This window comes from Passer montanus, unplaced genomic scaffold, assembly GCF_014805655.1.
Source record: "Passer montanus isolate IOZ18808 unplaced genomic scaffold, ASM1480565v1 scaffold39, whole genome shotgun sequence".
Classification (NCBI taxonomy): Eukaryota; Metazoa; Chordata; class Aves; order Passeriformes; family Passeridae; genus Passer; species Passer montanus.
In genome coordinates this window covers 377,174-402,341 of record NW_024368707.1, presented here as the reverse complement: position 1 = coordinate 402,341, position 25,168 = coordinate 377,174, and the positions used below count along the sequence as shown (strand labels likewise).

At 40.9% G+C, this 25,168-nt stretch overlaps 1 protein-coding gene across 3 annotated transcripts in view; it reads right to left on the bottom strand.

The window, feature by feature from the left end:
* The window catches only part of CLCN1 (chloride voltage-gated channel 1), a 65,090-nt gene that overhangs the window by 16,923 nt on the left and 22,999 nt on the right, over positions 1-25,168 (bottom strand). For all 3 annotated transcript variants that reach the window (XM_039717727.1, XM_039717726.1, XM_039717728.1), the window contains exons 2-15: positions 21,082-21,235; positions 20,420-20,551; positions 18,753-18,881; positions 18,516-18,649; positions 17,671-17,748; positions 14,112-14,190; positions 11,246-11,371; positions 7,791-7,875; positions 5,249-5,350; positions 3,865-3,949; positions 3,312-3,461; positions 1,839-1,908; positions 421-531; positions 82-295 (exon numbers count right to left, since the gene is read on the bottom strand). In XM_039717727.1, coding sequence (XP_039573661.1) covers positions 82-295; positions 421-531; positions 1,839-1,908; positions 3,312-3,461; positions 3,865-3,949; positions 5,249-5,350; positions 7,791-7,875; positions 11,246-11,371; positions 14,112-14,190; positions 17,671-17,748; positions 18,516-18,649; positions 18,753-18,881; positions 20,420-20,551; positions 21,082-21,235 — 1,649 coding nt within the window. The remainder of the gene's footprint in view (positions 1-81; positions 296-420; positions 532-1,838; positions 1,909-3,311; positions 3,462-3,864; positions 3,950-5,248; positions 5,351-7,790; positions 7,876-11,245; positions 11,372-14,111; positions 14,191-17,670; positions 17,749-18,515; positions 18,650-18,752; positions 18,882-20,419; positions 20,552-21,081; positions 21,236-25,168) is intronic.

Genomic DNA, 25,168 nt, shown 5'->3' with positions numbered 1-25,168 from the left:
CTTTTACTCCCCTGTGGTCTTAACCCTCTCCTGCTTTATTTCCTTGCCACTCCCTGTTTCCACCTATTTTGCTACTAATACCTTATGTGATTCCAGCCCAGGTCTGGCAGGTAGGGCAACTTCTTCACCTGGATGATGCTGTCATAGAGGCTGGGCTGCAAACTCTGGGCCACCATGTTGGCAAGAATGACAGCCACCATCATGGGCAGGATGTGAGAGATCTGACCCGTCAGCTCGAAGCAGATGACAGCGGTGGAGACAGTGTGGCTCACCGCTCCTGTCAAAGCTGCTGCACCTTTCCCAGGTAGGAAAAGGAACAGGGAGAGAAGAAGACTGTCATATAGGAACAGCATATAATTTCAACCAGAAAAATTACAGCAGTGGGACCAGGTGAGGAAAAAGGAAGACATGGAGGCTCACCAATGACAGCATACCCTCCAGGTAAGATTTGGTAGAGAATGTCATCAAAGAGGATCCCGTTGGGAAAAAGCGATGCCATGATTTCCCCAATGAGACGTCCAAATGCAGCACCTGAAAAATATCACTGACAGTTATGGAGTTAACATTTAAGGAACATCCAGTCTGTGCTGTGCAGCTGTGCTGGGCAATCACTTGGATATTTTTTTAAAGAAACAAAGCCAAAACTTACATTAAAATGACACTGGTAACTAAAGAGTAGTTCTCAGTTACAAAAGACAGAACTTAGACTCCAAAAGGAAAAAAGGGTACTAAGATTGGTAAATACAGTTGACCCCTCATTCATTCACTTGGGCACACCAGGCACAGCAGTAGCTGTGGTTCCCAGGCTAGAGGATTCCCAGGCTGGGATTCCCAGGCTGGAGGAGGGCATATTTTCAGACTGTGTACAATGTCAGTCGAGATCACAGTTGAGGCCCTTTAGACTCTCATTCTGTGAATGTCTAAACATTAGAATCACAGCTTACAGAGGAGTTTTTGTGGGAAGGGACTTCTGGAGGTCTTATTCTGACCCCTGCTCAGAAAAGGGTGATTTCAAAGGAAGATGGAGTCACCTATGTCTTGTTCAGACAGGTTTTACAGTCTGCAAGGATCTCTTGGACTGGTGGACACAAAACAGCACTGTGTTCCAGAATTGTATCCAAAATGCGGAATGCATAGAAACAATTTCTTTGCATTGCTGTCTAGGTCTTTTCCTAATACAGCCCTGATGCTAGTTAGCCTTCATCACTGCAAGGGCCTGGTTACTGTCTCATGTTTAGTTGCTGCCTGCCAGAACTCAGAGGTCCTTAGAGCACCCTATTTCATTTGAGAGTTGTGGGTACTTAGTGCTGAATGTCATGAGCTTGTGTAGTTCAGTCTATCACAGCCTCTCTTTCTAAACATTGGCATCATATTGATTTTTTTTGGTTGTTATTGGAATTAAAAGCAGTTAAAAGTCAATAAACTTTTTCTGTTATCACATTTCAGTCAGAAGAAAGGAGTTAGATTATATTGTGGGTATTAGTTTTGAGGTTATCTCTTCTGGCTGCCTTTCAGGGGTGAAAGGAGCAGCTACTATTAATTATAGGATGGAAGTTTCTCTGTAAGTGAAGAGGCATAGAGATTAGAAGGCCATGGCAAGTGCGGCCTTCCTTATGTAAAAGGGTAGGGATTACCTACTTGGCATTTGGTTTCAGGGGTTGAGGAAATGTCAAAAGCAGAGACCCAGAGGCTGGTCTATGGACTGCTAATCAGGTTGTCATAGACATCAAGTGATGACTTCTCATATGCCAGATGAACCCTGCTGGGTGTGTAGGCAGTGTCTCTCCTATTCTTTCCCCTGTCAGATGAATAGGCTGCAAAACAAAATTGAAACTCACCTAGTACGAAAACAGGCATGAAGCCTCCACAGGGGATTGGCATCGTGGTGGCAATAACAGCCATGCAGAACTAGAACAGAGGCAGAGGGTGCAGTTGTTACTGAGTGTCAGTAGCATTTCCTGCAGCTCCACTCTGTGCCCAGCCTGGCTACAGAGACCAGAAAGCTGCTGAGGTGTAGTACCGCTAACTGAGTTCTGTCTTGGCAGTACCAAACCTTGCCAAATACAGCTAAAAACTGACTATACTGCAGTGGAGAATCAGGCCAGGCCTTTGCCCAGAGTCAAAATAGCAGTTTCTTGTTTATGTGGTCTATCCCAATGCTGAATATATCCAGCAGAAAATCAAGAGCAGTTATCTAGCGAGTAGAGAAAGCCTTCAATTAGCAGGACAATGCCAATGAATCTAGTGACCAAGGGTACAGCTCCTCCAAAGGTAGATGACTCAAAACAGACACACCCTGTAGTCCACTCATCCTTTCCACTCCTCTTCTTCAAGTAAGCAAGACCTTTTTAGCTTGGTACTCTGTAATAAGAATTATCACAGAGGGAGGACCCTTAACTACCTGTCAGAAATTTGATAGAGTGTTTTACTTTAGGTGGAAACAGTTGTGTCAATCAGTCATTGATAGCTGTTCTTGATCTACCTAAATTTTCAACTGACATTGCAAGGTGGCCTCAGCTCTTCTGCCCCTTTGCAATAAGTAAATAATAAAATAATTAGCACCTATTCTATGATATTTTTAAATCTTTCTTTCTTTCATCTTAGGAAAACCTCCTTCTTGCTATTTTTATTTTGAACATTGGAATATGATGTTTTCTTCTTTCAAATGTCTTTTTTTTTTCTCTATCCTATGTCATTTACACAGCTGATCCTTTCAGAGGCTGAACAGTTGCAACTTCCACAGACCATGTCAGCTCAGAATTTTTAATCTGCTGTTGCTTTCTAGGAAGTGAGCAAAACTTTCCAGCTGCATTTCTCCATGAAGTTTTGATGGACTTCTAAGAAATCCTTGAGCCTCACACAGCTATAGATTGTGCTTGCATATTCCTATTTGTCCCCTATCTGAAGTCAGGAATATCAAATAGAGTGTGTCAGACCTCGTTTAGAGCAAACATAAATTATCTGAGAGCTTTTTAGTCAAGTATTTCTTATATTGGTACTTGAGAAATCTTTCCTGATTTAGCCTTCCCTACCAGCTGCTATACAGTGGATACCAAACGTCATTCAGCAGGATGCCTGAGCAGGATGACCTAGGGAGCAGAAAAGGCCACTATTTTAAGGAAAATATTCCCTAATAATTTTTGTAATTTGAGGTGGATAAACATCACATCAGAAGATGTAGGAATCCATTGCAGCTGTAGTGCTTCATTCAATGCCCAGCAGCTCCTCATTGGCTCTTCACAAACTGCTTTACAAAAGGGAAGCATATTCAGTGTGAGTGGAGAAGGGTTATGGTGAGCTGGGCTTCCTACCTTCACAAGGAAGAAGAGCAGGATGGTGACAAAGACGCTGACTTTAGGATGGATCCAGGCAGCAGATTTCCCTAGGATCTGGGTGTCCCCAGAGTGTTTGATCCAGGTATAGTTATCAAAGAGAGTGCTGATGGCTTCCCGTGGCATCAGCTAAACAACAAAAAAGCAGGTATGAGTCATGACATTAGATAGAGTAAATATTCTATCTGTATTGCAAGGAAGTGAAGGAGATTTTACCATGGGAATTCATGATTATGAGGCTTAATTCATGTTTCTAATCTTCAGGAAGAGAGGCATAACTTTACTCAAACAGGTGAAGACATAATTACTTTTACTCATGGTGTAACCATCTTTCTTATTATTTGCTTAGAAGAGTGGACCTTTTTCACGTTTTCTATGAAGGAGGTAGCAGAGATCATATAGTGCCTCCTCAGTCCAAACTCCTCCCATATCATTCTTCCCTTTTCCCTGACACAAGGTTATTGGGGCAGAGGATAAGGAGATAACGTTCCAAAGAACTGCACAGAATTGGTAATACACTTTCCAGTCTCACCTCTCCTGCCATGAACTGCCCAAATCCATGAGGAAACGTCACAGACGCTATACAGAAGGTTATAACTGCAGGGTATATCAGTCGGCTGTAAAGAAAGAAAGTTATTACAACATGGCCTCACATCCTGTTCTTGTAGCACCATCACTTCAGGACTAGGAATGCTATTTCTGTGATGCTCTCTGTATTTGTCTCCATTGTTTTGGAGTGATCTTACTGGCAGCTTAATGCCCTGCTCTGCTGTGACACTTCACAAGCACTGAGACAACACAAGCCTAAACTGGTTCTGCATGCTGGACTAATCCTGCCATGTGTCCCTCGGCAAGTTACTGTTTTTTACAGGAAGTGTTTTCTGAGATTTAGGAAGACAAAATATAACCTTTAATTTGATTCAGTCTAAGGACCTAAAAAATTCTGAGAAATCAGCAAAAAGTAGATTCCCACTTTTCAGGCTTTTCTCTACTTCTGTATTAACTTGATTTGATAGCTCTGCTGCTGTATGTGAGTAAGAGGCTATATGGTGAAGAAAGACATTTTTCCTTGCACATAAGAAAGTAAGTTAATTTCAGCTTCTGTTTATTTAGTGGTTTTCTTCTGGTCAGGCCTGCAATTGGATAAGAAATAAAGTCTTCCATGCCTCTCAACTTCAAAAATTCTCATAGTATCAGATCTTTTTCTGTAAAGAGACTGAAGACATTTACAGCTAGCCACCATTTCTTGTCCAAGTTATGAACTTTGGAGGTTAAGACTTTAATAGAGAGAGGAAAACAGTATCTTCAAGTGTCCTGTAAAAACTTTATTGTAAAGACTTTTATTTTATTTTGCATTTCACTTCCATGCTGCATTTCACACCATTTGGTTACTATCAGTTTCAGCTTTTGTTTCATAAGAATGGAGCAGATTCCTTACATTTTTGCCAACGCTTTGATTAAAAAACAAATATATATTTCAAGAACATAGTTAGATTTCAGCTATATATAATTTTCCTGAAATATAAGTAATGTTGAATTTTTGCACAGATCCTAAAAACCCAAACAAACCAGAAACAGCTTGATTTTAAGAAGCATGATCATTGACTTTCTAATTAAAAACGTTTTCTGTCCAATTAATAGTTTGCCTTATCCTCTTAACAAATATTGCAGAGTCTCCCTTCCAAATCAAGAAACTATTTGACACTATGGAAGCTGACCAAAAGGAAAATCCAGTACCGGAAAAATTCTCTTGATGTTTGCAGAGATCTTACTCTCATACAGGAGCAGTTTCTCATCTTTTTACTATCTTACACATGAAATAGGTCTGCTGTCATCCAGAAAGCATTTGCTACTCTCCAATACCAGTAGGGTGTAAGAATCTGGTCCCTAAAGAGAATATCTTCACAAACACTCACTATTTGGTGAGAAACTGGCTCAGGGCTTTATGACGTCGGATGCCCAGGACAACTTGGCGATTGAGATAAACAAAAAAGGCTCCAAGGAATCCAGAACATATGCTAAAACAGAAAAAAAGAAATAAAATCATGCCAAACAACAGGTAATACACAAACCATCAACAAAGAAAATGAGTTTAAGTGGTTTCATCTTCAGCTGCTCTTGAAGTCTTTTGAATGTCACCTAGAGGGTTACTCCTACAGCAGCTCGTTTGAAGATATTGACTCCCTGACGGAAGAGGAGAAATTATTTTGGACCTCTGTCATGCACACTACTATTTTACGAATTTTCTCTTGCTGAGAGGGGAAAAAGCTATAAAATCATTTCAAAAAGAGACCGACAGTTCTCAGTGAGGGCTCGTGAAGAGCAACCAGGCAAAGAGCAGTGTTGTCAGAACTTAAAACATCAGGTTGGAACAGAAAATAGCAAAAATGAGGGGGGTTTTAAATCTGATTCAGTAAAATGATACGCCTACAACAATAACTAATAGCAATAGGAACTCTTGTGCCTAAAGCAAAGTATGTAATCTCTATTATCCTAATCACTTAGGCTTATGCTCCTGATTTTAATAAATCAAGAAAAAAGTGTAGTTGTCTAAGAATTGGTGTGATCCTTAGGCTCTGTAGCTTAATGAGACTTGGATAAATAGGGCCTAATACTTGAACATGAAAAGAAAAAGAAGAGTGAAAAAAGACTGCATTTAGAATTGGTAAGGGGAAGCTTTATTTTAGGTGGCAAGTAATAACTCACGTAATACTGAGGATAAACACTGAATATTTTCATTCTGCTAATTTCTAAAATTAATGGACTTTTGCTTGATTATATGTTATGCATGCTTTTGCCAAATCTCATTCAATGAATTATTTAGTATACTTAAAACATTGTACATTGAAAATAATCCTGCTTTATAATTTAAAAATTGCACATTTAAACTAAATATAAAGCTTTTCACAGACAAACAGGTTTAATGAATTACTCTTCAATATTTTAAGCCAGCACTGATTAGAACAGTGTTTAAAATAGACCAGTCCCTTAGGCAATATAAGCCTAAAGACTGCACAGTCAACTGCATAGCTCTATAATATTTTATATTAAAATATACGTCTCTCCATTCCTATTATTTTATCAATAAACTGGAAGTGCTCCTTCTATGCAGATTATGCAAATTAACATTTGGTTACACAGATAAACAAGATATACCCATTGTTAGTGTTTGTCCCACCTGAAGGTGAAGAAATATGCTGGGTAGAAAGAGAGTTCAACTTTGAGACTTCATGTTAAGAAAATTTGGAGTATTCCAAGTTGGCATCAGGACTTTATTCAAGACTATCCAAGCCTTTGGAGCTGTTTTTTATTTTAAAGACCACATTAGACACCCAGGCATTTGAAAGTATTTTGCAGTTGTCATATATTCCTTTCCTAGCCTATGTGCAATGCTGAGAAAAGCCAGCTCTGTCAACTCTGTTCAAAACATATTGACAAGAGGTTTTGCATTCTAACAACTAGCTGTAAAATCACAAGGATTATGTTTTTCCTTGCCAGTCTAAACCAGTAGATTCCTCCAAGTTCATTAGGCAAGTCTGTTTAAGGGGAAGAACAAAGTTAATACATGTTGCTAGCAAAAGCTCTTGTGTATTCACAGATCTTTCAATATATCTGATAGCTTCAAAACCCCCCACTTGATTTCATATTCAAGTAAATTAGTAGGAGAGCAGCCTACGAAAATAGGCTGGAAAACTTCAAATATATTTCTGGTCTTGGATGGAGGTATCTTCTTGCAAGAGAATATGTTCACAACACCAGAACAGGTGTTTATTCCTACAGTGTATTCCTTTTGTTACTGCCTTGAAGTGATTTCCCTGGCGCCTCCCTCAAGCTCTAACCAGAGATTTTTCCCCACAGTAATTCCAAATTCATCTTTTCTCTAGTATTTCCCAATTTTCATTTTTCTTAAGTTTATTCTTTCATTTACTCCAAATGAACCATTTTTCTCACTGAATCCAGTTACTGTTGGTTACCCTTGTCACCATGTCAGGTATACCAACCTCTCTCAAAAAGGATAATTATTCTGAGCTTGTGAAAAGGAAACTTTAGGTTAAACCTTTTGTTCCATCTTTGTCATGAGAAAAGGCCATACTTGTTGGATCCGTTCATTGGGGGATCATGTCAAAACAATTAAAAGGCTATTCAGTACATCTATTCCCAGAATAGATGACCAAGTTAGACTTACCTATTTTTTTCTTTTTAACCTCCAAGCTTAATTTCTGAAAAAGATGCATGGAAAGGAAATAACAAACACCTTAATAATACCCATATTTCTTTCTTTAGCCATTGTGATGCATGGGCACCATTTCTGAAGGAAGAATTCCAACAAATAGAAGCCTTATTTGTGACAACCAAAGTGACTAAAAGTGATGTATGCAACTTTTTGGCAGAAGAATTCTTAACACAGATGATATTATAACCTTTGTAGAGCAAGGTGTTAGTTTCCTGGGAACCTACCCTATTATAGCAAATGCTGGCAGCTCTTGCAGATCAAAGGGGAAGTCCATGCGGAAGTTTGTTCTGAACAGGGCTGTGATGGTAACTGTGAAAGATGAAAGGTAGAGGAGAAAAGAAAATAATGAAGTGAGAAGTTAAATGCAATAAAAGCTAGGGGTAGGGAAACAAGGAAACTGGTTTATACATGCTCTTGTGTGGTTTCCTGATGTTATATACATTATTAAAGATTGGCAGACTGCTCTGATTTAGTAGGTTCTATTTTTGAGCACTTGCAACCCTAGCACTCTAGATGATCTAGGTTTGATTTCAGAGAATGTATGCATTATTTTTAGCAGCAATTCCTGATTTTTTAGGGTTTTCTTTTCTTTCTTGTCTTCTGCCATCCATTCACTATTAAAAAAAGCTCTTCCTGGTATTCTTACTGACTGAGAGGTCTCTTTGCCGAGGCAGGCAATATCTGCATAGCTGAGAAAGCTGTATCACTTCTCACAGTTGTGGTTGCCTTCCAGAAACAAAACTCAGATTTTCACTGAAGTTAGAGCTTCAAAATTTTTGACTGGTACCAAAACAATGAAAGGCTTATAAACCAGAGATGGAAAGGATCAGCTAAGCCCCATCTTCTCCAGCTCACCCTTCCTGGTAGTGCTGCTCTGCTACAATGAAATGTTGAAACCTGAGCTGCTTTTATCTGGAGGTGTGTTATTGTGTAGAAAAAATAAACATCTGTGTGCCAACAGGTGAAGGATAAATTAGCAATTTAATACAGAGTGGAAGTGCAGTTGATGAGAATGACTATAAACCCCAGCTTTCCCTGGATGAAGGAATTATTTGTTCAATGAGGAAATAAAAGAAGCAGTGAAAATCTAGCATATGATAACAGCAAGCATTAAGTACTTGTTATTTGGTCAGACAGAACTAGGTTTAGAGTAATAATTTAATGAGGTCTCAGTGGGTTCCATTACCAGAGATAGCTAAGCCTAAATCTGCATTCTACTATCCAAATTGGGAAGATCTTGCTCCCTGTCTCTTCCCACTGCCCCTTCCCTCCTGGCCGTGCTATTGTTCTCCTCTCCCATCGGGCCCACTGACACATCACAGCCTTCTCTGAGCTCCTTTGCCTCATTAAAACCTGCCAGAAAACCTATTGACTTTCCCTGGATTACTCTTTTGCCAGGGAAGTGAGTTGAATTGAGGGGAACAACAAACATAGAGATGGCACCAGGGAGGGTTAAAAGAACAGTCAGGGATGGAAGATGGTGAAAAGCAGGGTGCCCTCTTTTTTTTAGATCAGCCCAAGAAAGGGATCATCTCAATTCAGTTTTAGGAAATAGATAGTCCAAGCCACTAAATGGCAGAGCATTAAAAAGTATAGTGAACTCATTTTCAAAGAGTTTTGCTACAGGGTGGCAAAGATGACCAGAGGAAAGAAAAATAGGCACAGCATTTAGTCTGTGTCTTTCTTAGTTCCATCTCTACTCCCAGAGGAGAGAAAGAAATTTCCACAGAGAGACTCAACCCACCTGTCTACATCTTCTTTCCTGAGTGACTAAGCCATCCTGAAACTAAATGTCTAAGCCCTTTTTTCTCCACTGGCTACAAAATGTACTCCTTTAGATTATCTGTCCAATTCCTACAAAGCTAGAAGTAAAAAGCAATGGGAAAGTAGTTAATGTGAACATTTATTTAAAAATAGATTTGAACTTTATGATAACACTGAACCCTGTGTAGAAGGAACCAGAAGGAGCAGGAGGAAGGCAAGGCATGAAATCCCATGGCAAGTAAGATGAAAGCTGGTGACATGGCAAAACAAAAATCCTGTAAATTGCACAACTCCAGCCTTCCATGATGGGCAAAGAGGTGCTCAAGCTGCAGCAGCCAACCAGAGTGGCTGGCAAATAACCAGAAGTTGTTTGGAAAGTACAGATAATGGTGTAAGGCCAGCCAACAAAGCCATGAGTATAAAAAATCCAGCAAAGATTCTGTGGGCCTAAGAAATACAAGAATTGTGGTGGGATGCTACACAACTTACTTGCATGTGTCATTCTGATGTGATCACTTCCCTACCTCCTTCTTCCTGGTAGCAAGCATAATAGAACATGAACAGAGACTGAGAAGACTGGGTGTGTAACTTTTGAAGGGAAATAAATGAGCACGAAAAGACATGAAAGGCAAGTTAGAGCAGATATGATAAAAGATCATAAAATAATGAATGACTTAGCTAGATAGAAGTTCCTAGTTCCTAATACAAGGACAAGGAGACTGACAACACAAAAAAAATACAGAACTGTGAAAAGGAATGATTTTTCATAGCCAGTTGAATCATGGAACTTTTTAACCTAGACAGTCAATGAAGAAGAACTTAAGGAGCCATTAATATGGGTATTAAAGCTGTCTGGATGATTTTGAAGAAGGGACAGTAGTCAAGATGATTCAGGATTAAACTAATATCTAATGATTTGAAATTAAACTAATTTCTAGTGATTTGAGAGACCAAGAAGGGAGTCAGAAAAGACAAAGTGAAGGACATGAAATGATCTCCTGTTATCTGTCTTTGAGTTTCTTATATTTTTCTCTGGAAAGAACAGAAAGATAGGGGTTTTGGGTTTTTTGTGACAAATCCGATGGTTAAATACTGACTTTTAGGCAGTGCTACACAAAGAACAATGTACTCACTTTCTACATTCAGGTAGAAAGTGGAGTAATTTTCTATATTCCAGAGAATATTCAAACTCCCAAAAACTCCATCCCTCTGAAGTCAAGAGAGACATGTTATAGCAGTTATAAGTAAGTAAAGTGCCCACATGGAGCTCAATAACATAGATGTAATTATAAGAATAAAAGGTAAAAGCATTATAAGGAAGAAATTTACATAGAAATGGCAGCCTTCTGCACCAAAACTCTGTTCTCATAGTAGCTGAGATGCTCTCCTGACTTGTGCAATTTCTTTCTGCAACAAATGTCACTCTCGTGCTTTTCAGTTACTTGAGACACTTTATTTTTTCAGGACATTCAGTTAGATCCTACCAATCCTGTACTCTCCCACTCATTCAATCATCTCAGTTTTCTTGACTATCTGTTTTTAGTCAACAGATAACCAAAGCAGGCCATGAGCTTTCCAGCATTGTGTGACAGGTTATCTCTGTGTTACAGCCTGGATGCTATTCTGAGTAGAGGCAAAAAAATCCCACCTCAGGACGTTTTTTCCTTGCTGAGGACTCATATTCTGTCATTTATCAGTTAGATACTTCCCTCCTGTCCTAGGAATAGGTTGGGTTAGACAGCTGACAAGATGGCAAGACACTTCCCTTTCTCCTTCCTTCTGTGCCGCTAGAGGTCTTGTGTTGTGGCAGAAGTTTCAAACACCATTAAAACATTGTGGTTTTGAGAAAGATAGGAAATAATGCATGAACAGAGCAACCTCTGTGCAAAGAGAGCAGGAATGGCTCTTAGCTTACCTGCATCCTTGTTCCAGACAGCCAGGACTCGGAACACAAAGGCACTAAAGGTGGCTGCAAAGAAGCCTCTCCAGTAATTGCGCACAGCAAAGTAAGTGGAGGTGACCTCGATGCTGAAAAGAACTCCTAGAAAGAGTTGGGAAGGGAGCAAAGTTAAAATAACAAGTGTCATGTTAGAAGCATGAGAGAGGATTCTAAATAGCTTCCTAGAGCAGTGGTCTCCATACTTCTTTGATCATGCACCCCAACCAAAAAAAAGGTTTTTGAGCATGTACCCTCCCCCATATGTGTATTTATTTTAAAATAATGCACATGTACTACTGTACTAAAATATTGTGTACAATATCAAACATGCACAAAAATAGAAAATAAACAAGGATGAGATATAGATGGAGTAAACATAATTTTAAAAATAATTTGTTTTATTTATTAATGGAAAATAAAATATTGTTCTCACTAAAATAGTAATATTCTTTATTTTCAAAAATCTGGGTTTAACACTTTATGACACAGGGAGTCAAAGGTTTGGTTCCATGTTCAATTATTCTGATACTTGGTCTAAAAAGAATATCTCACAAAGATATATAGATCCAAATGCAAGAAATGTATCATCTGCTGTGCTGGCTAAATCACGATACTATTTTTTCAATCCCACCCACCACATATACAAAGACTTTTATTAAAATTTGGGTGGTAAATTTTCATCCTCCCTGATGTCAATCATTTGTTGTTGCAAAATAATCAGAAGATGTTGAATTTTTATATTTTTAACAAGTTCAAAACCCACTTAAAATTATAATCTTGAAGACTTTTTAAAAGGTAGAAATTTCTGTTTTCAAGTTTTTTGAGTATATATAAAGTGACAGTTTTTGTAGCTAAGACATTTACATTGTATTTAGCAGCAGACTCACAAAACCTCCACAAACTTCTTTTGAAAAGCAGTTTTCTCACCCGCTGTTAGAACATCACTTTCACCTTGAAGTACATTAAGTATGTTTACTTTTTCAAAAATAACTGCTAGGTAGCAATCTACTGGCAGACACTTGTCATCACAGAAAAAAATCAGCAAATTCAGAGCACTTGTCTTTTGGTAAAAGAAAAAGGTACAACTGGACTTTAAATTCTCGTCTTCTTTAAAGTTGCTATCAGATAACCAGCAAATGCCTGTAGGGTTTTCACGGTCATTTCCCATCTTGTTATGAAGTACTGTAAAGATTCTACTCTTTCAGGGTCTTGTTTTTATTAAATGAACCACATCAACCACATCCTGTAGCACCTTGTGCATATCTGGCTCCCATCTCTTTGCTGCAATAGCTCATCTGTGAACACTGCAGTGCATGAATTCCAGGTGTAGTGGTGCCTAGGTAACCTTAACCCCCAATTCTTCTCTTATTCTGCTCCACCAGTTGTTACACTTGCAGAGCTCTTCCATAAAACATTTTTTATTAAAGAGGTAATTTACTGTTGAGAATACAGCTTCTGTGGTAGATATTCCTTTCAGTGTCTCTCAGAAAGAAGATCTGCATTTTACTATTGAAACAGAATCTGGAAAATACCATCATCTGAGGCATGTCAGAACATCTGTACTCTAATCCAGCTGCACAGGAAACCTCTCCTACTATGTAATTCATACAGACTCTTGTTTCTTCAAACCTTAAGGAATGTCTGCTATGCATCTTCTAGCAGTGTTTACTGATGAAAGAACACATTTTAGTTTGCTCCTCTATTGCTTTCTGTGTACTATCACAGCCATTTTTACGTTTTATGGCAGGAAGAACAAGTTTTTCCCCTGTAGTATGTGGCATTTTTTCTTTTGCCGTGAAGCAAGAAAACTCAAAGGAGGCTTCTACACATTTGTTATAAGGTTCAGTGAAATTTTGTGAAGTATTGGATTGAATGTCACACGGCTTGAAGCATCACTGAAAAAATTGTAGAGGTTTGTCTTCATGCTCTGGAGGACTAAATTTTAAATGTCTCACTAATTCTGATGGCTTCATACCCTCATTAGTTAACTTATCAAAGCACAATACACACACAGGGTAAAGTTTATCATGTAACGATAGCAGATATAAATTCATATTTAAAATAACCTTTGATAATTTTAATCTTTTTTTATCCTACTTCCCCTCAGATCTGATTAGCTGGCTATTGTTTGTTCCTCATAATGGGACTGAATAAGGGCCTGTACTAGAAGTGTCAGCTCTGCCATTCCCTGTCATTTCTCTGTGCTCACATTATTAGTGTTATCTTCAATCCATATTCTTTGCAGGAACCTTTAAAAGCCACTTTTCCAATGTGTGAGGATTAGTTTCATTAACGCTAGATAATATAATCTATAAATCCACTTAATCCAGTGTGGGCACACATCAATTGCAATTCATTGCAATATGCTGAAAGAGAATAAATTATTGAAGGCACCATGGTCAATCCTCCACATTGGGAGCAACTCTACACCTCATCCACTGTATGTGACAAGTGGCCATGTGACATTAGGACACTACTGCCAACACAAATACTTAACATTAGTGAAGTTTAATCTGTTTATTTTTTATATTAAAAAAATAGGAATTCTGGTATTTTCTTCCCACATCCAGCAGATCACCTTGTGCACCCCCTGGGGTGTGCACACCCCAATTTGGAGACCACTGCTCTAGAGAGCCTTCTCCTCTTGCCCCCAGAAAGCAGACAACATGTGGAAAAAAGACTGTCAGAAATCCTGGGGAGGTTGAAAACACTAAAAGTAAGTGTCTCTGTCCAAAGTAAATGTCACACCAAAAATGTGTTGCAGAGGGGTGGGAAAGGAGAAGAGGACTAGGCGGGAGAGGATTTAGGTACCCGAGGAAAAGGAAACAGAACAGCCACTTGCCTCCAAGCGGTGTCCCAAAGCAGCAGCCAACACCCACAGCACACCCCACAGTCAGGACATCCGTGTAATAATAGGGCTGCTACTGGTGAAAGAGACAAAGAGAGACAGACAAACAGAAGAAAGAAGCAAAGAAAACAGAGAGTGAGTAACAAAATTGGCAGGTACGACTGCATTATGTCACCCAGCTCTGTCTCCAGTCTCAAGAGCTATAGCTATGTTTATCTTACTTCTCCCTTCTGGATGGCTCCAAAATACGGAAAAAGCAAGACCTGGCACAGGACAGGCATATACCTGGAATCACACATTCAAGAAACATGAAGAAGGCAGCACCTTCTCTGTATTTTCATTTGAAACATACACATTTCTGTCACTATGGAAGAAATGTCTCCTAGAAAATCCTCCAGAGGATTGAAGGAGCACAAGTAGGTTTCACTCCATCTCTTTACTTTGGCAGAGAATCTCAGGATGCACATGTGCCAGAGAATGCCTCAAAAAACCTACCCTGTGATTCAGTGTGCACAAGGCACATGCATGTCCAGAGCAGAGTGTGGACTGATGCTCAAGGTTCTTCCATGCTGTAGGAATGTAGGTGAGTGGATGACAGATCACCCAGTAAAGCATTGTGCTCTCCTGGTGAAAATGGTCATAATAACAAAAAAAGTAATTGGAAGATATAAAAGGGAGAGTCTTTCTAAGAGACTGGATACCATTTGCTTTTCAAGGACTAAACTGGCTTTTCAAATCCATCCTCAATACACAGGGTGGTATTCACCTGCAACAATGTCAAGAAGTCACACACCAGGGCATTATGATGGGAAACTGCAAGCCATATCCTGGACCAAGGTCAGCTGAAGATTACATGACTCCCAGGTAATGGAAATCACATTTGACAATTTGGTGCAAATCCAAAAGAGGAACCAGGGCTACAGAAACTCTGATAACTTTCTGTTTGTTCCCATACTACAATGTTATCCCAGACTCACAGCAAGTTTTAGTTCTGAACTCACACAGCGGGTTTTAGTTCTCTATCTGTTCAGAACTGGGCTAACTACAAGGTTAGATCAAAGGTAATGGGATCAGGCTGCTCAGGATCAGGCTGTTAGGGCAGCCCTGAACACCTTCAAGGGCAGTGATTCCCCAGCATCTCTTAACGCCTGTGCCACCCTGAACCACCTTTGGGACAAGGGGAGAAATTATTTTCATGCATAGATAGAATTTCCCTTGTTGCAAGTTGTGCCTGCTGCCTCTTTGTCCTTTACTAAAAGTCCTCTGAGAAGACTTTGACTATTTTGTCTGACATCTCCTTTATCTACCAAAGGCAGAAGTTAGATCAGTCCCTGTTTGGCCTTCTGTTTTCTTCTTTAGCATCATGCCAGTCATCCAGGTATGATACATCCTGGAGTCTCTGAGATTATGTTAATTCCAGATACAAAGAAAGAAACAAGAAGCATAGACTTCTACAGGGATTTTTTTAGGTTTGAGGGTTTTTTTGCTTTATTTTTTTTTACCATTAAGACAGGTACCATTCTCCTGCATACTTCCAATGGTTCCAACCAGACTGTAGTCTGATCCTTGGTTCTGAAACTGGTTTCTTTCAAGGCTTTTGGCAGACTGACAAATTTTGCCTTAAAGCCTCAGGCTTCAGCTCAGGCTGTCTACATCTTACTGGACTGCCCACATATGCACAGTTCTCAGGCTCTTGCTTGCTTAGCCTGATTTTCATTGTGGCATCTTTTCTCAAGTTATCAACTGGAGAACCCCTAATCTGTAGCTGACAAACTATGTTCCTTCCTTGATTTATTTTTTTAATAGTCAGCAAGAGTAAAGATCAGTATTACTGCTGATGCAAGACCATTTGTCAGCTAATTCATCCATTTGTAGACTAACAGGAAAGTAGTGCATGGAAGAACTAAAGCCATCTTAGAAAAAAAAACACAGCATTTAAAAACTCAGTAGACTTCTGGGCACAATAACCATGCAAAGAGGTTCAAGACAGCACATGGGAAGAGGGGGAAGTGAAATGAAAGACAAATTATTTATTAATATTCCCACTGCTTTAGGAAGAAGCCTCTGTATCATGTGTCTCCGTTTAAAGAAATTCAGTGAATCTGAAGAGTAATACAAATGCATGGGGGAGACATAAATTTCCAAATTTCTCCTCCAAGTGGGATCATGGACAGTTGAGAAGGGACCACGGGAATTGTCTCCCTGCTCAGAGAGCTGTTAGTCCTGTTAATTCCAAGGCTAAGTCAGGTTCTTGTCCAGGTGAGTCTCGCACATTTCCAAGAGTGGAATTTCCCTGGACACTCTGAACACCTATGCCAGTGCTGGATCACCTTTGGGAGAGAAGAGCATAATTTCCTTTAACTGAGTCAAAATTTCCCTCGTTGCAAGTTGCCCATTGCCTCTTAGAAGGTTTTGGGTTTTTTTACTTCTGTTCTCTACTTGATCTTTATTGACTCTCTGGATAGCCCTTGGTACTATTCAGGTGGAACAGTGTTCATGGCAGGCAGAGACTGAACAAGCTGCATCATTAGAAATCAGCACTTAAATAGGAGTCCCTTTTCCTGTAACCTTCCCTTCCTTTCGCTGCCACCAGTTACACGTGAACAGAAAGAACTTGTGTTGCTGAAGTGGAGAGGTATCTGTGGAGAACCTTTCGTGAAAGCAGGAAGTCTCACAGCAAGAGGTCGAAGGAACTGCACATTAAATGTCACATACAGAAAGACACTTGCCTCCAAGAGGAGCCTCGAAGCAACATCCAACTCCAACTGCGCAAGCCGGCACCAGGAGGTCGAACTGCCTATGCACATTCTGGAACAGGGAGTGCAGCCAGAGATGGGCATGCTGGGGTTAGAGGGAGCAAAGCCACCGGGTTAGGACCCAGAACAATGAAAAGAAGCAACAGCCAGCAGCACGGTCAGCCATTGCTATTACAAATAGCAGGCTCTACACACTTCAGTGCAGTCTTTAGTACTGACATCTGCTCCTTGTGCATAGACAGGATCTACTCAAGGAGAACAGAACCTCCAGCTGTATTACATAGTCACTTTCTGCTAAGAGCCTGCACATAAAGGAGGTCCTACATTTATCTGTATGTGCAGTTAATAGATTTTTTTATACAACCAGTCAATATGGTGATCAGCCTGCAGAGGCTGTTCGGCGATAGCAAAAGCACAGAGATGGTGTCAGTTTCTATAATTAGCAATGCTGTATAAATTTGGCTTAAAGACAAATTGATTATTTCTGCAGCTACATTTTTTATACAATGATCACAGTGCAAAGGCATCAATCACAAGATTGAAATCTAGTGTCAAACACTCCTAACCAGTCTCTGTGTGATTTCTGAGTAACATTGGTGGTCCTGCACAGTTATTTGGACTGTATGCCTGGCCTTGCACTACTTTTGCTCAGCCCATGTTTTACTGCTCTACAGCAGTACAGTAAACATCAATATATGTGTTAAACATCCTCTGTGTTCCATGGCCTACCCATACTAGCCTGAGTGTCTCAGGAGCTCAGCCTGTGGAAGAACTGTGTGCAGAGATATGTTCCTTACCTCATACACCCCACAGAAGATCGACATGAACTTGCTGAGTACCACAGCACAGATACTGGCAATATGCACAAAAGGACCCTGCAAGAGAAGAGGAGAAAATCAGAGAGGGTTGCCCTCTGGTTACTGACAATCTTTTAACTACTGCAGGCCTCATAACTTTTCTGCATCTCAGCCAGTAATAGAACCATTAAGGTTGGAAATTACTTCTGAGATCATTGAATCAAACTTTTAATGCAGCATCACTGTGTTCACCACTAAACCATGTCCCCAGGTGCCACAGCCACACACCTTTTGAACCCTTCCAGGGATATTGATTCCACCACTTGCCTTTTCAATGCCTGACCACCATCTAATTGAAGAAAATTTTCCTAATATCCAATCTAAACCTTGCATGGTGCAACTTGAAGTCATTTCCTCTTGTCATTGGTTACCTGGGAGAACTGACTGGTTCCCACCGGGCTACAACCTCCTGTCAGGAAGTTATAGAGATTAAGGAGGTCTCCCCAGAGGCTCCTTTCCTCCAGATTAAACAACCTCATTTCCCTCAGCCACTCCTCATAAGATTTGTGCTTTAGATCCTCCAACCTTCCTAAGTTCTCCTATTTCCATTTAATTTTTTTCCCTCTCAAAGACTACCTGACTTGAGTTCTTCGATATTTCCTGTATCGTATCTTTCAAAGTGGAAGGAAAATGGCCAGTGAAAGATAGGTCTTGCTGGAAAGAGCAGAGCTTTGAGAACAGGAGTGGTGGTAAAAGTAAGAAAACATTTATAGATTCCTCTTTCACAGACAACTCCCACCTTCCAGACCATGGTCACTACTGCACACAGACTCAGCAATATTTACCTCTTTCCCCACAGGCATGCCACTTCCAAGCCCAGCTGTGAGGGCCACAACTTTGGCCACAAAAGCTTTGAGAGTGAGATACTCCTTGAGGACCACTCCCCTCATAATGGTCTTGAGCTCTGGGATCCCAGACCCTGAAATCAACAGCAGAGCCGGGGATGAAAAAAACCCATGGGCAAACGGAGCAAGAAAAATGAGACAGACAGAAACAGATCTTGCCCTGCCTTCTGCCCTCACCAACAGCCTGTGGAGACACGAAGTGGCAGAAACTGGCCGCAAAGAGGATGAGGCCGAGTGGGACTGCCACCCACACGGCGTACTGCAGAGGGACATTGGGGTGCAGCGCTCCATATATCCACTTGTAGGCTGCAACACACAAACAGAGAGCCCATCAGTGACCACAGCTGCTTCACACAGGCTGGCAGACATCAGGGAATCACACATGTGCTAAATGTGCCCATGCTAAATCTCCTACAGAAATGGTACCCTCGTGCTCCTGTTCTAAGACAGGCCTTGTTTTGAGTGTGAGTTCCACAATAAAGCAGGCATTCTTCAGGATGGCTAGAAGACACTATTAATACCTGTGCACATGTGTGGCATAAAAAGAGGCGTGTTACATGCAGCTGTAAGGACAAATCACTGTGCAGTGTCTTCATTTGGCAGTCTGAGGGTCTTGTGTGGTTTTTGAAGGACAATAAAGTGGTCCACCAATAATTTCTTCATAAAAAACTAGTTTAAAAGCTCTGATTGTGATTTCCGTTCTAGAGCAGCAGAATGGAAGCTGTGTCAGCAGCTATTAGAACAGCAGTACTCAGCCAGGTACAACAGCATGAGCTGCTGAGAGTCCAAATTGAACTGCAGCTCCTCTGCAACTGCATCTCCCTGCCTGAGCTGGCTCCCCACACAGCCCCAGTAGAGGCTGAGACTTGGCAGGGGAAAAGGAAAAAGAACCCCAAAGGACTCAGCTGCAGAGAGTATAAAGGACAGGAACCCTCAGACTAGATTATACCAGTCACCTGGTAGATGGGGAAGCTCTGGAGGGAGGAACACTGGGCTGAAGGAATGTTGGGAGCTTTGAGGAATTGCAGCAGCCAAGACAAAAAGGTTGGTGTATGTGTGTGCCAGTCAGGACTGGGACATGAAGTAAGGACAAAGGAACAGTACAGTTAACAGGATGTGGCAGAGGGAAGGGGTGTGTGTATGTGCACACTGAGATGGGGACTGAAAGATCTTGTCATTCCTGTAGCTGGCAAAGGGACACAGACCGCAGGAAAAATGCAGGGAAGGGATATAAGACAGGGAATAGGAGATCTTTGTGAAAAGGGCAAAAGGAGAGGGCACTATACGCCCAGATTGGAAAAAACAACAACAAAAAAAACCAAACAAACAAAAAAAAAAATCCCCCCAAAAAAACCAAACCCCACCATTGGGGCACTGTATAAGTAAAAACTGGAAAGAACAAAATCAAGGTAAAAAGCAGAAACAGTGCCAAGAGGGCATCTAAAAGCCCCTTTCCCCCCAATCACCCATGTTCTTAATATTCTTGGGGAGAAAGGAAAGCAGTAAAAGCAGTATAACAGGAAAGGCCACAGTAACACTTCACTGTGCTCCTGCATATTTAAGAGAGCAGAAAGAAAAAGGATTCAAAATTATTGTTTGTCTTTGACTCATCATGCACATATCCCTTGCTTCTGCCCACTTACTTCCAAAATTTCCTCTGCCACCCCTTTAAAGAACCTCTCCCTAGCCAACCTTTACTACATTGCCAGAGCTTCAAACTTCCCAATCAATGAGGGTTGAGGATGGGACAACGATGTTAAAGGAGGAGCAACACTGGTCACTGTGCTTTGTAGCACATTCCTATCATTTACTGGCTGCTTTTACAACACCTTAATGGGACCCACCCTGTACGGTCTTTGCACTGGCATAATCCACTCCCCAGCTCACCAACGCCATGACCAGACCCAACAGAACCAAAAAAATCCAGTCCTCTCCAAGCTTCTTGGTAACATAATTCTGGATGCGTTTAGCACAGTCTGCGGAGGGAAGAATGAACCAGAAAAATGGAGTGAACATAGATGAAGCTGTGTCTGTCTCTCCTGTGCTGAGAACTGACTAAAACAAGGATTTATTTGGAGGCTTCCTCTAATCCTATGGATTCCCACACCATCCCTCTCTTACACAGTTCTGAAACATGTCATGTAGTTTAAAAAACACTAAAAAAGGGCGGGGGAGGTGTATGTACAGGACACACAGGGTAGAATTTAACAACTTGTACACTAACAACAAAAGTCTGATACAAGGAAGTCCTTTTCATCCCATTACAGAGCTCTGTTACGGAAAAAAATATTTACTTGGGATTGCTTTTTTTTTCTTTCTTTTTTTAATTCCAAATATATCTTTTCTAGGAAGAAAGATCATATAGAAAAGGGTTTTCAACCCAATGAGATTTGATTCCTTTTCCTTCCCTCTTTGCTTCTCCCCAGGCATAATTGCTTAAATCCCATCTCTCTTGCTGGCCTACCTAATATCTGGTAATAGGAAATGAAACATGAATTGTCCCTACCTTGACATTTGGAATAGTGCTCTTCTTTGATCTGTACTTGACTGTCACGTTTCAGGGGTCTTCCATTGTTCCTTTGGGCCTGTTTCTTCAGCAGTTTTGCTGCTTCCTTGTCTGAAATGTTATCTGTTATGCGGTCTGTGTATCGGCCATAAAGCTAGAGGAGCAGAAAACAAGAGGTATCACAGTGAAAAGGGAAGGCAAATGCTCTTTCACAAATAGCATTAAGGATGACAAGGCAGATCTACCAACAGTCTGAGGTACAGACCCAAATGTACCAAGCAGGGAGACTGAGACACAGAAACTCTCAGACAGATGCAGCTCATTTATTTTTAATTATTTTTCTTTCTAGTTTCTTCTTTCCAATCTCTCCAAAACATTTTCACCCCCTTTTTGGGAGTACAAGATATGATCACAGAATATTCATTATTTTCTAATGTCCTGGGGGAAAAAAATGGCTGAGAGATTGAACATTGAGACAGTATTTGAGCATTAAGAGACAGCTTTCTGGAGGTACAAAAGAAGGTCAAAGTAGTTCACATGAGGCTGCCATCCTCAGGGCTGTCTCATAGATTTCAGCAGCACTGTAAAACATCTCTGAAGGTTTTGAGAGGCCTTACATTCTCAAACAGGCTGCAGGAATGTCCTGCATCTGTTCTTCCTGCTGCCAAGGAATGCTTAACAGGGCACACAGCCACTGGTGGTGCTCATGGAGGAAAAGAAGCAGCATCATCTCAAAAATATCCCAGGCTGCTGCACACCTCCAACCATTATTTACCCAAATCAGCATTTTAAGTCCTCCTGTATCTCCAATTCCTCTGAAATTCCTAATTGCTTAAGCCAGTCTGTTTCTTCAGATACTAAACTTGAAAAGCAGTGGGTTTTATGCAGTTCATAATCAGCTGCACATGCTTACCAAGGACATTTCTTATACGGGTCTGCAGTAAACTGGGCAGTTGTGCTGTCTCGTCAAAATCTTAAGGGAGCTTGAAGAACCCTGGCTGTGCCCGTGCTTGTTTACCACATCCCCTGAAGAGCAGCTATCCCACCTCACTGTTTCAGAGTATAACTGGGGAAGGTGTGCATTTGAGAAGCAGAGAATAAGCCTCTTCTCCTTGCATGTCCTTCAGTGAACCAGGTTTAGCTTTACTTCAGACCAGGTAACCACGTGGTGTACTCCCCACCTGTGACAAGGTGACCTGTGCTCCCTCCCCAGCGCAACATCTGCTTCTCTGAGATTTTCTGATTGGCAGCAGGAGGATGAGCCATGTTCTGATCAGCAAAATCAGACACTTGAGCTGGAGAATGACAGGACATATGATAGAGATAAAGCACTACCACACACTAAGGAGAATTTTCTATTTGACATTTCCTGCCTCCCCCTTTCAAGGTAACAAAAGAGATGTTCCTGTTCCCTTGAGATGAAATAGATACAGAGACTCACAGAAGGATTTACACTGGAAGGTACCTCTGGAGGTTTCTAGTCCAAGCCTCTGCTCACAGCCTGCAAACTCCAAAGCCAGGTAAGCCAGACTGGGCTGCTCAAGACCTTATCCAGGCAACTCCTAAACATCTACAGGAGTAGAAATTACCCAGCTTCTCTGAGCACCTGCTTCTGTGCTCTACCAGTTAGTGTTTCAACATAACAAATGTGACTGAAGGCCCTAAGATTTTATTTATTTGTACAAATTCCTCAAGAGACATTTGAACCATGTGCCATAGCTCCCTTCGGAAATCCTAATGGATTTTTTTTCTTCACAGAACCCCTATCTATGCTTTTTTAAATCATCCTGTTCTAGAGATGGCTCACCTGCTGCCTCTTAAACAGATTGGTCCTGTCTGAACAGCTGAAAGTATTCTTCTATTAATCACTGTATTGGAAGCTACACAAATTTAATCGAATTATTGACCACATGATGACCAACACATTCTACGTAAATTAAGCAGAGTCTTTGCAGGGAATAATGGCCATGCTCTGGCCCCCTTAAAACAGACAGGACAGTGAAACATCAGGCTGAAGTATTTCATCTACAGAATGCAATTCTACCTAGCAAACTGCTCTTTTTTTTTTTACTGTGTTTTTTAGACAGAAATGCCAAATACTGTCAGATTTTAGACAAATGCATCTTCACATCACCTCTCAGCCAGTGTTTCATTGCTGTTAAATGGTCATGAGAGATGGGTTTATGTCAAATACAACTTAAACCCATGTCAAGTATGAGATTCAAATTAGAATCTTCCATCTGCCAGATGGAACAGCATGACAGTAAAATAGTATGAATGCTGAAAGTCCTCATATGGTATCTGAGTTCACTGCTTCTGCCTGGCTTTCAAATGGTACATTTGCGATATGGGAAAAAAAGGAGTTAGTCCACAGACATAAAAAAGAAGTTGCTGTCCTGGCAAACCAGGTAGTCTCAACGCATTTAAAGAATGTTTCACACATGTGCTTTGCTTCTCCAGGATTCTGGAAGTATCTAAAATGGTAGGAGATTGTGGAACAGAGAAAGAATCCAGAAATCAGAGGATGACCTTACAGCAAAATTGGGTTAGGCAAGAAACATCCACTCCACTAGAAGATGTAAAACTAAAAATATGACACAGTACGACTCTGACTGTTCCTTTTTCTGTTGCTTCCTCTCTAACACAAGGAACACAGGGTTTCTGAGCACGAGAAAAAATGAAGACAATTTTATAAGTTCTCAATTACCACCTAAGGGTTGAACCAAAAAAGGTACTATCATGCCTACTTGGCTAAATGCCGAGGGAGACCACCAAAATGGTGTGAAAGCAGCTGAAGGTGTAAACACCACTCAGGATAGATAGGAGGAACATACATCCCCCACCAAAAAAAAACCCAAACAAACAAAACAATTCCAATAAACAAATCACAACTAAACCATCCAGGGAGAAAGCACAGCAAAGCAAATTTGTTTTCAGAGATGAAGCATTTGTCTATGCAAAAGATCTTTTGTCTTTCTGAAAATTGGGGAAATTTCATTGTTTGAGTAACAGAGGAAAAGCTGCACAGAATGTCAGGGGAAAAAAATACATCACCATCTCAAGACTTTTCTGGGAGCTATTTTCTGAGGAGTCAGCACCTGTATGAAACTGCCCTCCTCCCACAGTCCAAAGCCCAAGCTATTTCCCATGCCATTCACACTGAACAATGCATTCCCCACAGAATACTCCAGTCCTGAAATCCCTTTCCCCAGCTCTGCCAGTTCATCCTGTCTATGATCTGCTGCTCCCAGCCACTGAGGCAGCCTTAGCCTGTACTTCCTTTCCCTCTCACTTCTTCCTTGTAGCCATCCTGCTATTCCTAAAATTATCTTCCTTAGGTGATTTTTTTCCTGATGCATCACCAAGAAGAAGCCATGTCTGACCTCAAAGGTGAAACCTCCCCAAATGCACCACATATATAAATTTAAATGTAAAACATCTCAGTCAACTGCTTAGACATAGAGCTGATGAGGCATATGTAAGGGACAGGGGACAGCAACAAAATAATAGTTGTTCCTGAAGAAAGGGTGGCAAAGGGGAAATCTAACAGCAGTGCCGCTACCTAAAGGGAGAGAGGGGCTGGAGGGAAACATCAGAGCAAGATATCTCAGAGGGGCACAGAGATGGGCAAAAGGGAAAAAGCACAGCTTGCAAGAAAGGAAAGCCTCTGCAAAGGAACACATGTCCCCATCCAGCCCCAGCTGAGGGTAGTTCAGCACAGGAACAGGTGCCCAGTGGGGCTGGGGAATCTTCAGTGTTGCAGATGTTCAGATGCCTGGAAAAGGCTCTGGACAATGGGAACTACCTTTGGAGACAGCCCTGCTGTGAGTTGGGGCTTGGGCTGGAGGGCTCCAGAGGCCCTCCCACCACCTTCTCTCTGAGAGTCTGTTATTCTGTATTACTGCAATGCCTGATTTCTTACTGCACATCCCTCCCTCTACCCCCATCTGTGTATTGCTGAGTGAGCTCCCTGCTAGGAACACCCTTTCTATAGTCACAAATAACACAGTTTTTAAATACTTCACCAGCTGCAACTGCTTTTTCATGCAGAAATAAACCAATACAAAATCCTACTGTGTAGGATAAT